Source organism: Protopterus annectens, chromosome 5.part0 (assembly GCF_019279795.1).
Source record: "Protopterus annectens isolate FY-2018-M chromosome 5.part0, PAN1.0, whole genome shotgun sequence".
Taxonomy (NCBI): domain Eukaryota; kingdom Metazoa; phylum Chordata; order Ceratodontiformes; family Protopteridae; genus Protopterus; species Protopterus annectens.
In genome coordinates, this window is record NC_056735.1 from 901757673 (window position 1) to 901774374 (window position 16702).

General features: G+C 41.9%; 1 protein-coding gene across 1 annotated transcript; it reads left to right on the forward strand.

Annotated features, from left to right (window-relative positions):
* The first annotated feature begins 15215 nt into the window (after positions 1–15215).
* On the forward strand, positions 15216–16166 carry LOC122802282 (olfactory receptor 52E8-like). Its single transcript, XM_044071932.1, has one exon. It carries the CDS (start codon positions 15216–15218, stop codon positions 16164–16166), a length of 951 nt encoding a protein of 316 aa, XP_043927867.1.
* The last annotated feature ends 536 nt before the right edge of the window (positions 16167–16702 follow it).

The window sequence follows — 16702 nt, forward strand, 5'->3', positions numbered from 1 at the left end:
AGGATGGCATGCAGAGACAAGTTATATCAGGATTGTGGTAACTTATGTCATTGTAATGACAACAGCAATGTTCCACTATGCTTGTGATGCCAGTGGCATGGCTGACAGCCTTGGGTAAACTATTCTTAGCAAGAGTCTTATACTGAAGGCCTTAATGGCCATACTACAGTAGCCTCTAGCTGTCATTTTTTATTTATTTTATTTTTTATTTTATTATTTGTTGACTGGGTTAGTCCTACTAGGCCTCTAGCCTTTTTTCAGAGGAGACCTGAGATGGTATTTATACTACTACGGGAAATTTGGCCAGGGCATCAAGGAATTCCTTCTACTCTTTTTGATATATTACATGGGATTTTTTACATCTACTGGTGCTACTACTAAGTCAAACAGATGCAGCCTTAGTTTAGTATCTCTTCTGAAGGAAGGCCCCCATTATGCTGCACTGCAGTGTCAGCACTTGCTCTACCTGGAGTGGGAATAGACCCTACAGACTTCTGCACCAAAAGCAAGTGTGCTGCCTGTTGCACCACTAACACTGCAGGTAATGCTGATGGAGTAAGTAGAGAAAGATTTTTGACTCCAACATATACTACCTTAAAACTCTAAAAGAAGCACTACCCTTTCCTTCTCTTACCATAATGACTCACCTTGAAGAATCTATGGGAAATGGCAGAAAATTGGTGCCTAAAGCAAGTCTTTCATATCTCATCTGCTACACACTAACGAGCATCAATGGAATCCTCATTTATGAGATAGATAATGGCCTAGAATTGTATAGGTACTGTTTTATTTTGGTTCTCAGTGATACTTTAAGATATAAAAAGTGGCAATGCTTTATCCTAGTGTGTGTTGTTGAGGAATCAGGCACTGCAGTGAATCCATTTATAGATAGTTAGATTTGGAATTGTAAATCTCTCCCCTGGAGAAATATCAGGGATTGTGCATGCTCAGTGCTACCCACAGCAACCCATGCATGTGCACAGCAGCAAGGAGACGAGCATGATTGTCTCTGTATAAGTTGAATGATTCAGAAACAGTAATGAGTTGAGCCCTAATTAGCATAATTATTGTGTCCAGCCAGGTGAATCTGTATGATGTAAACACATTGGTAGACAGACAGCCTTGTCGCAAAATGGAAGAAACTGTACTGCACACAGATAAAACAAGCAATAACAAACTCTCACCAAAGCTAGGTATATCCAATAGAGTAAAACAATACCTCACAGATAATGCCAGAGTTATTGCTCCCTCCCTTCTCATCCCTGCACTACCTTACGCTGCTTATATCCCTGCACTACTGTACACTGCTCCCCTCCCTGCACTACCTTATGCTGCTTCCATCCCTGCACTACCTTACACTGCTCCCATCCCTGCACTACCATACACTGCTCCCCTCCCTGCACTACCTTACGTTGCTTCCATCCCTGCACTACCTTACACTGCTCCCTTCCCTGCACTACCATACACTGCTACTCTCCCTGCACTACCTTGCGCTGCTTCCATCCCTGTACTACCTTACACTGCTCCCATCCCTGCACTACCATACACTGCTCCCCTCCCTGCACTACCTTACGCTGCTCCCATCCCTGCACTACCTTACACTGCTCCCATCCCTGCACTACCTTACGCCGCTTCCATCCCTGCACTACCTTACACTGCTCCCATCCCTGCACTACCATACAGTGCTCCCCTCCCTGCACTACCTTACGCTGCTTCCATCCGTGCACTACCTTACACTGCTCCCATCCCTGCACTGCCTTACACTGCTCCCATCCCTGCACTACCATACACTGCTCCCCTCCCTGCACTACCTTACATTGCTTCCATCCCTACACTACCTTACACTGCTCCCATCCCTGCACTACCTTACACTGCATCCCTCCCTCGACTACCTTACGCTACTTCCATCCCTGCACTACCTTACACTGCTCCCATCCCTGCACTTCCTTACGCTGCTTCCATCCCTGCACTACCTTACACTGCTCCCATCCCTGCACTACCATACACTGCTCCCCTCCCTGCACTACCTTACACTGCTCCCATCCCTGCACTACCTTACACTGCTCCCATCCCTGCACTACCTTACGCTGCTTCCATCCCTGCACTACCTTACACTGCTCCCATCCCTGCACTACCTTACACTGCTTCCCTCCCTCCACTACCTTACGCTGCATCCATCCCTGCACTACCTTACACTGCTCCCATCCCTGCACTACCTTACGCTGCTTCCATCCCTGCACTACCTTACACTGCTCCCATCCCTGCACTACCATACACTGCTCCCCTCCCTGCACTACCTTACGCTGCTTCCATCCCTGCACTACCTTACACTGCTCCCATCCCTGCACTACCATACACTGCTCCCCTCCCTGCACTACCTTACACTGCTCCCATCCCTGCACTACCTTACGCTGCTTCCATCCCTGCACTACCTTACACTGCTCCCATCCCTGCACTACCTTACGCTGCTTCCATCCCTGCACTACCTTACACTGCTCCCATCCCTGCACTACCATACACTGCTCCCCTCCCTGCACTACCTTACGCTGCTTCCATCCCTGCACTACCTTACACTGCTCACATCCCTGCACTACCTTACGCTGCTTCCATCCCTGCACTACTATACACTGCTCCCATCCCTGCACTACCATACACTGCTCCCCTCCCTGCACTACCTTACGCTGCTTCCATCCCTGCACTACCTTACACTGCTCCCATCCCTGCACTGCCTTACGCTGCTCCCATCCCTGCACTACCATACACTGCTCCCTTCCCTGCACTACCTTACACTGCTTCCCTCCCTCCACTACCTTACGCTGTTTCCATCCCTGCACTACCTTACACTGCTCCCATCCCAACACTGCCTTACACTTCTCCCATCCCTTCACTACCTTACACTGCTCCCATCCCTGCACTACCTTACACTGCTTCCCTCCCTCCACTACCTTATGCTGCTTCCATCCCTGCACTACCTTACACTGCTCCCATCCCTGCACTGCTTCCATCCCTGCACTACCTTACACTGCTCACATCCCTGCACAACCTTACATTGCTTCCATCCCTACACTACCTTACACTGCTCCCATCCCTGCACTACAGCACATTTCTCCCATCACTTCATCACTTCACTACCTTACACTGCTCCCATCCCTGCACTACCATCCCTGCACTACCATACACTGCTCCCCTCCCTGCACTACCTTACATTGCTTCCATCCCTACACTACCTTACACTGCTCCCATCCCTGAACTACCGTACACTTCTCCAATCCCTTCATTACCTTACACTGCTCCCATCCTTGCACTACCTTACACTGGTCCCCTCCCTGCACTACCTTACGCTGCTTCCATCCCTGTACTACCTTACATTGCTCCCATCCCTCCAAAGACTTACACTGCTCCCAACCCTGCACTACCATACACTGCTCCCTTTCCTGCACTACCTTACACTACACCCATCCCTGCACTACCTTATGCTGCTTCCGTCCCTGCGCTACCTTACACTGCTCCCATCCCTGCACTACCATACACTGCTCCCTTCCCTGCACTACCTTACATTGCTTCCATCCCTACACTACCTTACACTGCTCCCATCCCTGCACTACTGTACACTTCTCCCATCCGTTCACTACCTTACACTGCTCCCATCCCTGCACTATCTTACACTGCTTCCCTCCCTCCACTACCTTACGCTGCTTCCATCCCTGCACTACCTTACACTGCTCCCATCCCAGCACTGCCTTACACTTCTCCCATCCCTTCACTACCTTGCACTGCTCCCATCCCTGCACAACCTTACACTGCTTCCCTCCCTCCACTACCTTACTCTGCTTCCAACCCTGCACTACCTTACACTGCTCCCATCCCTGCACTACCTTACACTGCTCCCATCCCTGCACTACCTTACATTGCTTCCATCCCTACACTACCTTACACTGCTCCCATCCCTGCACTACCGTACATTTCTCCCATCACTTCACTACCTTACCCTGCTCCCATCCCTGCACTACCATACACTGCTCCCCTCCCTGCACTACCTTACATTGCTTCAATCCCTACACTACCTTATAATGCTCCCATCCCTGCACTACCCTACACTTCTCCCATCCCTTCACTACCTTACACTGCTCCCATCCTTGCACTACCTTACACTGGTCCCCTCCCTGCACTACCTTACACTGCTTCCATCCCTGTACTACCTTACATTGCTCCCATCCCTCCAAAGACTTACACTGCTCCCATCCCTGCACTACCATACACTGCTCCCTTCCCTGCACTACTTTACACTGCTCCCATCCCTGCACTACCTTATGCTGCTTCTGTCCCTGCACTACCTTACACTGCTCCCGTCCCTGCACTACCTTGCATGTCTCCCATCCCTTCACTACCTTACACTGCTCCCATCCCTGGGCTACCTTACGCTGCTTCCATCCCTGCACTACCTTACACTGCTCCCATCCCTGCACTACCTTACACAGCTCCCAAACCTGCACTGCCTTACACTGCTCCCATCCCTGCACTACCATACACTGCTCCCTTCCCTGCACTACCTTACATTGCTTCCATCCCTACACTACCTTACACTGCTCCCATCCCTGCACTACTGTACACTTCTCCCATCCCTTCACTACCTTACACTGCTCCCATCCCTGCACTACCTTACACTGCTTCACTCCCTCCACTACCTTATGCTGCTTCCATCCCTTCACTACCTTACACTGCTCCCATCCGTGCACTACCTTACACTGCTCCCATCCCTGGGTTACCTTATGCTGCTTCCATCCCTGCACCAGCTTACACTGCTCCCATCCCTGCACTACCTTACACTGCTCCCATCCCTGCACTACCGTACACAGCTCCCATCCCTGCACTACCTTATGCTGCTTCCGTCCCTGCACTACTTTACACTGCTCTCATCCCTGCACTACCGTACACTTCTCCCATCCCTTCACTACCTTATACTGCTCCCATCCCTGCACTACTTTACACAGCTCCCATCCATGGGGGACCTTACACTGCTCCCATCCCTTCACTACCTTACACTGCTCCCATCCCTGCACTAACTTACATTGCTCTTATCTTGATTAACCTACAATCCACTCAACTTTCACACTTGGAACGGTGCTATAGTTCTGTGGCAAAATGTGGTGGCTGTTATCACTGTAGGATACATTGTTGTATGGCCTTAAGAAACTTCAGTGGTTAGAGGTAAATCATTATCTGACACTTTCTCATCTAGTCTCTTCCCACAAACTCCTTTATTATCCAGCCAAATGCCCTAGTTTGAAAAATATTCTCCAACTTTATATCCCTAGTACACAACTGAGATCCAGTGACAAAATGTGATTAACTGTTACAAAAGCTAACATCTCAGCTGATGACCCTTTCTACTCTTAATGAAAACACCAAGTCACCATCCAATTCTCTCCAAACGAAAAACACAGCAAAATTCCAAAGCAGACAGGAACACTGGAACACAAAGATGGTGAAAAAACCTTCTTTAATAACAAGTCCTGGTACCTCGGTTATTCGCCTTCAGTGGAACAATTCACCATACAAAAACCATCTCCTTATATATTCATTAAATCAATCAACCCATTAATCAATTATGGTGAATAAATCATAATTTAAAGTGCAATGACTTCATTTAAAGCTTACATTATATTTAAATAAGTTTTTTATGTTCAAAATACATCGACACATCATGTACACCGATAAAAAAGGAATTCAAAATGCAATAAACTTCATACATTTATGATTTCATAAATGTGCATGAATCATGTTTTATTACTTAATAAATAAGTACATTAATCTTCATGTATGTAGCAATAAATGGCATAATAAGAATAAAACCATCATAGTGAAACACCACTATCTAAATTCATGCCCCTAGGATATAATGTATGAAAATTAACTATCATTCTGTATTCTAGTTTATTCAATTCTCTTTTGAAATTTCCAGCAACAAAATGTGGTCTAGCCAACATGCTAACAATAAATCCACTAGAGCTACCATTATGTGCATTGACAAAATGTAAAGCCACTGGACTGTCAATGTTCCTCCTCCATATATTCCCCAAATGCTCTAAAATGCGGATTTTAACTTTCCTCATAGTTTGACCTATATACCAAAGGGGCTTATCACAATCACAACCTAAAATATAGATCACCCCTTGTGAATGACAATCAAACTTCTCAAAGGCTTGATACATTTTTCCATTAATTTTATCTCCATGCAAATTTCTGGCCCTATTGCATACAGAGCAATGTCCACAGCATTGCATGCCTACACTCATTGAGTCCATAGGATACTCTAACTTCCTGGTAAGCAATTCCTTCAAATTGTTATACCTACAATAAGAAAAGGTAATGTGTCTTGGAAACAACTGACCAACAGACATATCATCAGCAACTATGTGCCAAAATTGTTTAACAACTTTCTCCTACACCTATGAAAAATCCGAAAATCTAGATACAAAAAATATTCTATCCATTTCATGTGAAACAGAAAATGTCTGTGACAACTCTTTCTCCTTTTATTACCTCCCCCACATAACCTGTTCTTAATCCCAGACAACACCATCTCCTAGTATCATCTGGAAGATAATCTTACCTGAACCTCATTAAGGGCATTCACCCAAAATTTTGGATCAGAAGTATTCCTAAGAATTCTCTTGAATTTACCCTCTGGCAATGCCCTAATCAAATGTGGAGGATGCATGCTACTTCTTCTTCTTTCGGCTTTTCCCAGTTAGGGGTCACCACGGCGAATCACATGTCCGCTCATGATTGGCAGTGGAGTTTTACAGTGTTGGGTTGCCAGCCCGGCGCCCAACCTTCCGCAGAAGGCACACACACACACGCACTCACACATAGGGCCAATTTAGAGTGTCCAATCCACCTGCAGCATGTCTTAGGGATGTGGGAGGAAACCGGAGCACACGAAGGAAACCCATGCGACCACAGGGAGGACACGCAGACTCCACACAGAAGGCACCCCAGCTGAGGATTGAACCGGAAAACCTCTTGCTGTGAGGTGACAATACTAACCACTGGAGGATGCATGCTACTGGCATGCAAAAAATTATTCACAGAGGTGGGCTTCCTTTAAGGTCTGTGTTGCACCCTCTTGTGTTCTCCAATATAAAATTTCACATCCAAAAAAGATATCTTTTTAGTTGAATATTCACAGACAAAACTTAACCCATGTGCATTTTGGTTGATGTCCTGTAAAAATTTCCTGAACAAAGATGGACTAACCTTGCAAACAAAAATAAGGTTGTCAATGTATCATTTATAAAAAAACAACATTGTTAATGAAGAATGCATTCTGAAGCATGAATTCCTTCTCAAATTCTCCCATGTATATCATTGCGTATGTGGGGGCAAAAGCCACCCCCATCACTGTACCTTTATTTTGGAGATAAAACTCCTTCTTCCACACAAAATAATGTGTGAGACTATATTCTAACAGGGACAATAAGAAAGTGGTACGAGGGCCCTCACCCATCATCTTTTTCATAGCCTCCAAGCCGCAACGCTTGTTAATATTAGTATATAAAAATGAAATATCTACTGTGGCCCAATAAAATTCTGTGTCCCACATCATACCACGCAGTGCATTACAAACATCTTCAGTATTTTTGACATGAGAAGGTACCTTAAGCAAATAACATTTGAAGTGAAAATCCAAAAATGTATTCACTTTCTCTATATAAGAACCCACCCCTGAGATGATGGGTCTCCCTGGTGGGTTATCCATACTCTTATGGATTTTAGGAATTGCATATATATGGGGATGCCTTGGTTCCTTTACTAAAAGTTTTTTAACATCACTACTCACCAAAAACCCAAGCCTCTCTCCCTTCTCTAGCAATTCACAAAGTTTGTCATTATATTGTTCAAACGGGTTATGAGTTAACTTCCTATAAACATTTTCTTTTAACAAATCTTCAACTATGTTGTCTTATTTTGCAATATCCATGACAACTCAATTCCCTCCTTTATCTGCTGGTCTCACAACCACTTTATCTAACCCAGTTCTAAATTCTTTAGAGCAAGCCATTCACTTTTTGAAAGATTGAATGCCCTATTATCTCTAAAAAAGCACTGTATTCTCATTCAATGCTGGCACATACCACATGCTCAAACACATTAATGGCTGTTGAACATTTAGGAGGCATAAAAGTGCTGTCAGTGGGAAAATAAGGTACAACAATACGTGCATAACCCGCCCCAAACATTCCCTCACCTGGGATATTCCCTTCATCACATTCATTTTCAAAAACCATGTCTTCATCAACATCATAAATGCTTAAGTTTAATAATTCATCATCTTCAGTGACATTTAATACTTCATAACATAATTTTAAATTTTGTTCTGAGAAATACCCCTTTAAATTAAGTTTGCAAACAAACTTCCTAATATCCAAAATGACATCCGCTAACATAGGTGATTTAGTAGGTATAAATTTAGTACCTTTGCGTTAGACATTGCACATGTCCTCAGACAGTGAATCATTAGAAAGATTAATCACGTTTAAATCATCATTGCGCAAAGGACAAGAAACCACAATATCACTAACTAATTCATTAACAACATCTGCATCAATGTCCATAACATTCAAATTATTGTCCAACTCATTGTCCAGTGCATTGTCATAAGCACAAACTAACCCCAATGGAGGGGAAACAGTAAATGTTCTTACTTCTGATTCTTGTGATAAAAAGATGACTTCCCCTCATTCTTCCGAGAATGAGTTTGCATATGCGAGTTCGTCTTGCTGGTGCCTTGACCATTTTTTCCAGTCTCCACCCTCTCAGGCGAACTTTCCATGGTGATATCTTCAAAAGATACGCTCTTCCGATTGCCACTAGTTTCCATAGATTCATAGATTAGTACTAAGCTAACTGCCCTTGCGAGCCATTTTAAGCTTAGCCAATTATCCTTTTGGGAGACTCAAACCCTGCACCTTGTGTTTGTAAGGCAAGCACCTTAATCATTAGGCCACCCTCCCAACCCATCCATTGAAGAACAAGATGAACCATCCTCACTCCTGGGCATGTGCATCTTAGATTTTTGATGATAAGGATGCCCCTTACGTTGCCAAGTATACACTTCATTTTTTTTTCAAAGTCCCTCACATCTCTATTGAGTTTTTGTTTTTTCCTCCCTAAAACATCATTCTCAACTTTATTAATCTTGTCATTTATATTTTTAAATGTACCTTGAAAAACAGTAGGAGGAGTTTTATTCATAAGTTCTTCCTGCAACTGAACAATCTCCCTCTGTAACTTGTCAACAGTTCTGTTAGTCCTTTTAATCAAGATCTTGAGCCAGTTTAAGGTGCATTCCTGTGCGACCTGCCTCCATTCCCGAAGCGAGTCATCATCACCAAAACCTCCAGCGGGCAACCTATCAATGTGCAGCCCCCTCAGAGTGATGTTCATGGAAACATACTTTTCAAGCAATTTGGAGTCATAAAAAAACATCACCTCCTTCGACATCAAATGTTCTAACCGAACGAAATCCTCTGAATGCAAGTCAGTCACTTTAGCAGACCACAAATCCAATGCAGCAAATTTACGTTCCCTCTCTTTCACAAATTCAGTGAACAAAATGTTTTCACCAACATTGTTTCCTTCTGCATTGACGGGATTCATAATGAAAACACCAAGTCACCATCCAACTCTCTCCAAACAAAAAACACAGCAAAATTCCAAAGCAGACAGGAACACTGGAACAACCTTCTTTAATAACAAGTCCTGGTACCTCGGCTATTCGCCTTCAGTGGAACAATTCACTATACAAAAACCATCTCCTTATATATTCATTAATCTTCACCATCTTTGTGTTCCAGTGTTCCTGTCTGCTTTGGAATTTTCCTTTGTACTCTTCCCTGACCAAAATTTGGAACTCCCTTCTTCTCACTCTGAGAAGTAAAGTAAGCACCAACTCTTTTAAAGCACAAACAAGAGAATACATAAAAGCTACATGTCTATAAATGCACAACCCCTGCATGATAAATGTCCTACCCTTTTCTTTCTCGTTTTCCTTCCATGCACTATTCTTTTCAAGCACTACATCCTCAGTTATTGGTCCAAATGTTCCTGCTTATCCTTTGCCTCTCCTATTTCTTTTTTCTACCTATCCAAAACATTATTTTTCAACTCTTAATACTAATACTCATTTTTCTCTTTTTCTCTACTACAAAGTTTATTTCCAAATATATTTCATTGCTCTTTACATGATGTTATTATTTAGTGATACTCTGTTTAAATATTGTATAGTTGTTGATTACTCCCATACCTCTGTTTACTATGTTATTTCTGTAATGCTGTAATTATTCTGGAGCTTTTCTCCCCAGTCCTCAGCTGAAAAGGGGTAGCTTTCTGTAGAGTTTGCCCACCCTGGTAAACAAATGCAATAAATAAATATGTTTTATTTATTTATTTTACATTTGTTGAGTGGGAAAGTCCAACTGGATGCATGTCCATTTTCAGCAGAGGCCTGGGGGAGAAAAGCCCCACAGTTAAATTTTAAGCAAAATATAAGGTGCATACAGAAGCATTCAAATTTACATAGTACCAAACTATTGACTAGTGACATAGCATTGAAGCTTAAGAATTAACATATTTATATAGACTGAACGCATCTTTTACAGTTTTAGGTTGAGACATTACATAATGGTGAACATTGTTAGTAGGGGTTGTATTTTTTGCTTTATACAGTTGACTTGCAAGCAAGTTACCCTTAGTAGGGAATATAGCAACAAAGAGAGCAAATATTAGACACAGCAGGGAGTACAGTAGCAGGAGAAGAGACAGAGATGGGAAATTGGATAACAGGTTAAGTAAGAAAAGCAGGAGAAATAAGTAGCTTAAGTATAGAGTAAGAGTAGAGGTGTAAAGAGAAAAGTGTAGTGGATAGATAACAGAGTGTCCTAGCAGTGACATATGGGTACTGACTAAGGGGTTAGAATTAGAGGTGGAACTGGAGGAAAGCTAGAGAAGTTGCATTCTTTTGATGATGAAGCTGAAATCAGAGGGCAAGAGTAAGGGGAGAGGGGGGGGGGGTCAGCCAGGTGGGGAATATGTGCATATCCATGTGTGCTTCAGGTGTTCTTTTAGGAGTCTTTTAAATGTAATATTTGAGCCTGCTGAGGTAATAGCAGTATGTAGGGTGTTCCAAATTTTGCCTATGTAGTTAGGGAAGAGGGAGTCCCCTGCTGTGTTGTTGGTCTTGGTGACCTTGATTAATTTTTTTTGTTTCTATAGCAAAGTTGTCTAGTTTTAGCTTGTAGTTCTAGTAGACTGGCCAGAGCTATAGTTTTGTCTGGGAGTAGTAGGAAATTATGGGCAAAGGAAAGTTGATGATAATTTAGGAGATTAGGGAACTCAAGCCAGCCAAGTTGTTTTAGTGAATGGCAGTGGTGGGTTTGGTAAAGGGCACCGGTAGCAAATTTTGCAATTTTATTGCAACAGCTGTTGAGTTTGACAATTTCAATTTTGGGTTTTGAAGATAAAAAAGATGAATAACCAAAGAATTGATAAAGCAAACCTACAGGATTTCTTTTATCAGGTAAGTGGTACTTTTTTGCAAGTATATTTTTTCCAATTGTGGCTGTTTTTCATTTCTATGGAACTTGTGGACATAATAAGACATAGATTTGTCAGTTATTATTAAGGCACTGCTTGAGCTGAAGGATTGTTAATTATAATGTTTAATGCATCTATCAGCTCATATGCTGAGCACAGGTCAGATCCTTTTGTTGGATTTCTGATACCACTTTCAGTAAATAATTGTGTCTGTTGTATACATTACACATATGTCAGATGTAAAACTGTTTTAAGCCTTCAGAAAAACAGTCATGTCACCTTGGTCACGTACAATGTTATATTATAGGTAATGTTCAGTGAGGGACATTTACTCACTACGCATATGTGCCTGACTTTAATGAAAGTGTTACTACAGAAACATTTCTATCAGTTACACAAACAGCATGTCTGGGGGAGGGGGGGTGTATGGATTTGGCATGGCCCCTCAGGAGCCAGACTGCTAATTCAGCTGTTTTACATACTTACAGAACAATACAGAGAAATCAACCGCTAAGCCAAAGTTTAACAATATAGATAATGAGGTGCTACTCCAGGTCCTCTATCTCTATGTGTGATGGTTTTTAGGCCTGCATACATCTGGTGAAGCCTACCAGGCCTATGCTTGGGATGATGTTGTGACAGACACCAAAGCAATTGGTGGCCAAACTGCAGTTATGACATGGTGCACAGTAGGGCCAGAGACCGCATGTATACTTCCCAACAAAGAGCTGAACTCTAGACACAGGAAGGTGGGCAATGAATGGAGAGGTGTTAAATGTACCACCTTTCATGATGACACAAGAGTTACAGCCCTCTTTCAGAGGCAGTGGATCCTCAAAAATGTCCCACTTGATATTGTGACAGACTTGACCTAGCCACAGAAACAATCGACTGCAAATGACTCAGATGTATATATTTTTTTGTGTAAGAATACCTTAAAGTCTTCTGCAATCCTTAGACACTATCCACATTATTAAAGCTGTTTACTTTATTGTATACAGCATATCCCTCAACTCTCTGGATTTTTTGCAGAATGTCCAGATTTTTGCCCCATGTTTTTGGGTTGTCACTCATACAATTTGTGGTTTTCTAGCAAATCATTGAGGACTAAAGTCACCAAATAATGACAGCCATTTGGGTTTCAGACTTCATATCCTTCAGAAAATGTATGTCAACACACCACCTTTTATTCTAGCAGCTTTCTAAGTTTATAAGAACATTATTTAAAATCTGTCACTATGTTTGTGCCTTTACCCTCATTGTTTTTGACTTTTCCAGATTTCTTGTGCTAAGAAATTGAGAAGTATGGTATACAGAAATATCAGAGTTTCACCATCCACAGCCACTTGTGCAAGACATGCAGTTAAACTGCTTCATGTTCACTCTGTTGCATCTATAATTCTGGTTCCGGGTCATACTTAACACAGGATAACTTGAGCTTGTGATTTTTTTATTCAGTACCAGCACTGTGGAACTGCTCTCACCTGATGTTGGAGAATCTGCAGCCTTTCATAATGATAGCAGGGATGAGCTGGTGCAGACAAGCAGTACAGAATGTGTGTGTTGGACACAGGGAATTTAACCACTGCATCTCCAGCATAGGCCATGGACACAGTTTCTATGCCTTGAGATACCCAGGTTAGCCACACATCACAGGTAGGTTATGTTAATGGCAGCACTATAAATCAGAGAAGTGGACAGATGCCAGAATCTGCTACTAGCACCCATGGTTGGAGAGGCATTTTTTTTTGGGGGGGTAATGTAATGGTGTTCATTGGAGACATGGTTACTGCCCTCCTTGGAATTAGGTGTGTTAGAGATTGCAATGCAGCATATGTTCTGCGTTACCATGGTTGCACATTCCAGCAATACTTCAGCCATGGAAGTTAGTAAGATAGATGCAGTGCGTGTATTTTGACCTATGGAAGTGCAAGTCCCATATAAGTGATTGTGTGGATTGACTCAAGCATGCACTGGAAAGTGCAGTGTCTTCTCTCTGGAAGACCTGCCAGGGGTGAAGAGCTGTTCATGAAGCTGTTCCACTGCTACGTTCACAGATGGTAACCATATGGGAATGAATAGCCATGATCCCACTCCTAAAGTGCTAGCATGTCCATGGCTACAGCTGTTGTGGAGGTGTCTGCACCCAGTAGATAATATGCCTATGGTTGTCATCATTAACACAGTGACACATCTCATAGCAGATATCACTCATGGTCATGCAGCAATCAGACATCTAGCCAAGGACTGGTACATGCAGTGCAACTTGTAGTAGAGCCAGCTGTTGTGGGTGGGAGCATGCATGGGAAGGTAAAACCCCTGCCATGCATGCCATGGACCTGATTCACACTTACACCACTACAGTCCCCAGTACATCTCACACTTTCACTAACACTAGTCCTTCTCAAAGACTTTTACATTAAAGACACCCTCCCCTCCCCCACACAAATCTGACAGGAGGCACAACATCATGTTCTACTTTTATAATCCTCAACAGCCACTTAATTTCTTGTGAAAGAAATCTACTCCTGTGCACTCCACCTGTACAAATGATAACAGTGTCTGCCCTTGATACATTATTTCCTGGGTTGCCTATATCCAATACACAACAAGGCAATCCTACGTATGGCTAAGCACAGACTAGTGTTGGTTTTGCATGCATCATTTTACTGTTGTTTATCTGCTTTACTCTTTGTCTACCGTATTTTAAAGCTACAGGCAAACCACTGCCTCTTTGCCAGTGTTATGGCATACTGCATCTGACACCATCTGGAATAATCATCCCTGCTACTGAGTCCTCCCCTGCCTTCTTGTATAACCCAACCTCCACTGCCAATTTGCTAGGCATCGCTGCCCCTGTTCATCCACCATATTGTCCCTGCTTACTAAGTAGGTCATAGGTTTACCCTGGGGGTCACTTCTGTGTCACTACTAGACAGAGGCACAGTAAACTAAACCCTAAATGGGCATAGTATTCTTGTTCCAAGGGGTGGCAAAAGCCATACACACTCGGGCTAGGCTTATAAATGCCCTAGGGCAGATAGCCTAGTATGAATCTGTGAACCTATGAACCTAAGTCTGATATTGTGTAGCAATGCATATACGGACATTATTTTTGTACATGTGCCAGAATCATACTGCAGGACACCAGTGGATGAATCTAGACAGTGAAAGTCCAGTTTCAGCATCCCAAACTCATACTTAGTAGTGTTCCTGGTTTGTAAGTGGGCATGGTTGTACCCATGGTCAATTTGATTTTGTAGATTTCTTATGTGTGTCATGAGTCTGATTTCTGGACATATCTGGAATCACCAACAAAATGGTCCTGTGGGATGTCACCCCTCACAAACTGTTGGTCACAGGTGTGCCATATATGGGAGTCATGATAACTGCCTGGGTGATCTGCACAACAGTAGTTTAGCAAAGTATAAACATCTTGATCGAAACAAAGTTTCATAGAACTTCCACAATAATTCTTTTGCTATTAGTAACTTAAAAAAGACATAAAATAATTGTCTCTTTCAGTGTTACTATTCATAGTATGCTAAATGTATTTTTAAATGTTTCTGTGTTTCATTTCAGCCAATGTTAAATATTTTCTAAAAACCTGATAGAACATGTCAGAAAACATCACCAACAGTTTCTTACATCCCACAGAATTTATTCTGGTTGGATTTTCTGGAATTGAAGATACACAAAAGTGGCTTTCCATCCCTTTCTTTATCATGTACATTACAGCAATTACTGGAAACACAATAACACTGTCAGTCATCATAACAGAACAAAGTCTCCATCAACCCATGTATATATTTATTTCTATGTTAGCAGCTGTGGATATTTTACTTGTGATTTCTACTTTAACAAAACTGTTGGGAATATTATGGTTTAATGCCAAGGCTATAATATTTGAAGCATGTGTTATGCAAATGTTTCTAATACATTGCTTAACAGCTCTGAATTCAACTCTCCTTGTCATAATGTCATTTGATCGTTATATTGCAGTATGTCACCCTTTCATATATCCTTCAGTTGTTACAGGAAAATTTATAGCAGCAGCTGGAATACTAGCACTTGTAAGAAGTGTAGGGTTCATACTGCCATTACCTTTCTTTGTAGTTTCATTTCCCTATTGTGCAACGAACACTCTTAGTCACTGTTACTGTGAATATTTTGCAATTGCAAATATTTTCTGTGCAGATATTGCAGTAAGTACAGCTTACATACAAAGTTTATTTTTCCTATTAACAATGCCAGATAATTTTTTAGTTGGGTTGTCATACATAATGATATTAAGAGTAATATTAAAAATGAAAACTAAAGAAGCACGCCAAAAAGCAATCAGTACATCCAGTTCTCATTTCCTTGTAGTTGTTATATTTCATGTGTTTGCAATATTATCCTATCTGTTGTATAGTTCTCCCCCTTATCTCCGAATCTTGGCATCGGTGTTATTCATTGTTATCCCTTCTACTTTGAATCCGTTTATATATAGTTTTAGAATGAAGGAAATACGTCTTAGGATAACTAAGCTTTTTCACTTATGGGCCTTTGCTACTGTAACAAAGTAGATTCATTTATTTTATTAGAAGTATAATATTGATCAAGGAAAGCAAAACTAATGAACTAGAAGATTGCTTCTCCACCTGTTGGCTAAGATTAAGTCTAGTGTCTGTTTAATTAAATTAATTTATTGGCTGAATTCACAGAACATATTAACATATATGAAATGTAGCGTTCTTATCAGTTTAACTTATTTTAAGGTCCTCACAGACATTGCTTGCATAGCTTTATAGTAATACATTATGTGTGCTCACACACATGCATGCATGTGATATATTTTATAATTGTGCATATTATATATATGCATATACATTTGTGTTTGTCAGCAGGACCACTGTAAATAAACTGTACCAGAGTTAATTGCAAGTGCATTCAAGGTAATTAGCAAAAATGCTTAAGAAACATTTTTCATTATTAGCTGGTCATTATCATGAATGCACAGTGAAAAATTAATTGCAGATGTCTGTGCTGTTGCTTTGGTGCCTTGCTAAAACAAAGTCTGATTAATGCACTGAACTTTATAGACTATTAACCTTTTCAGCAC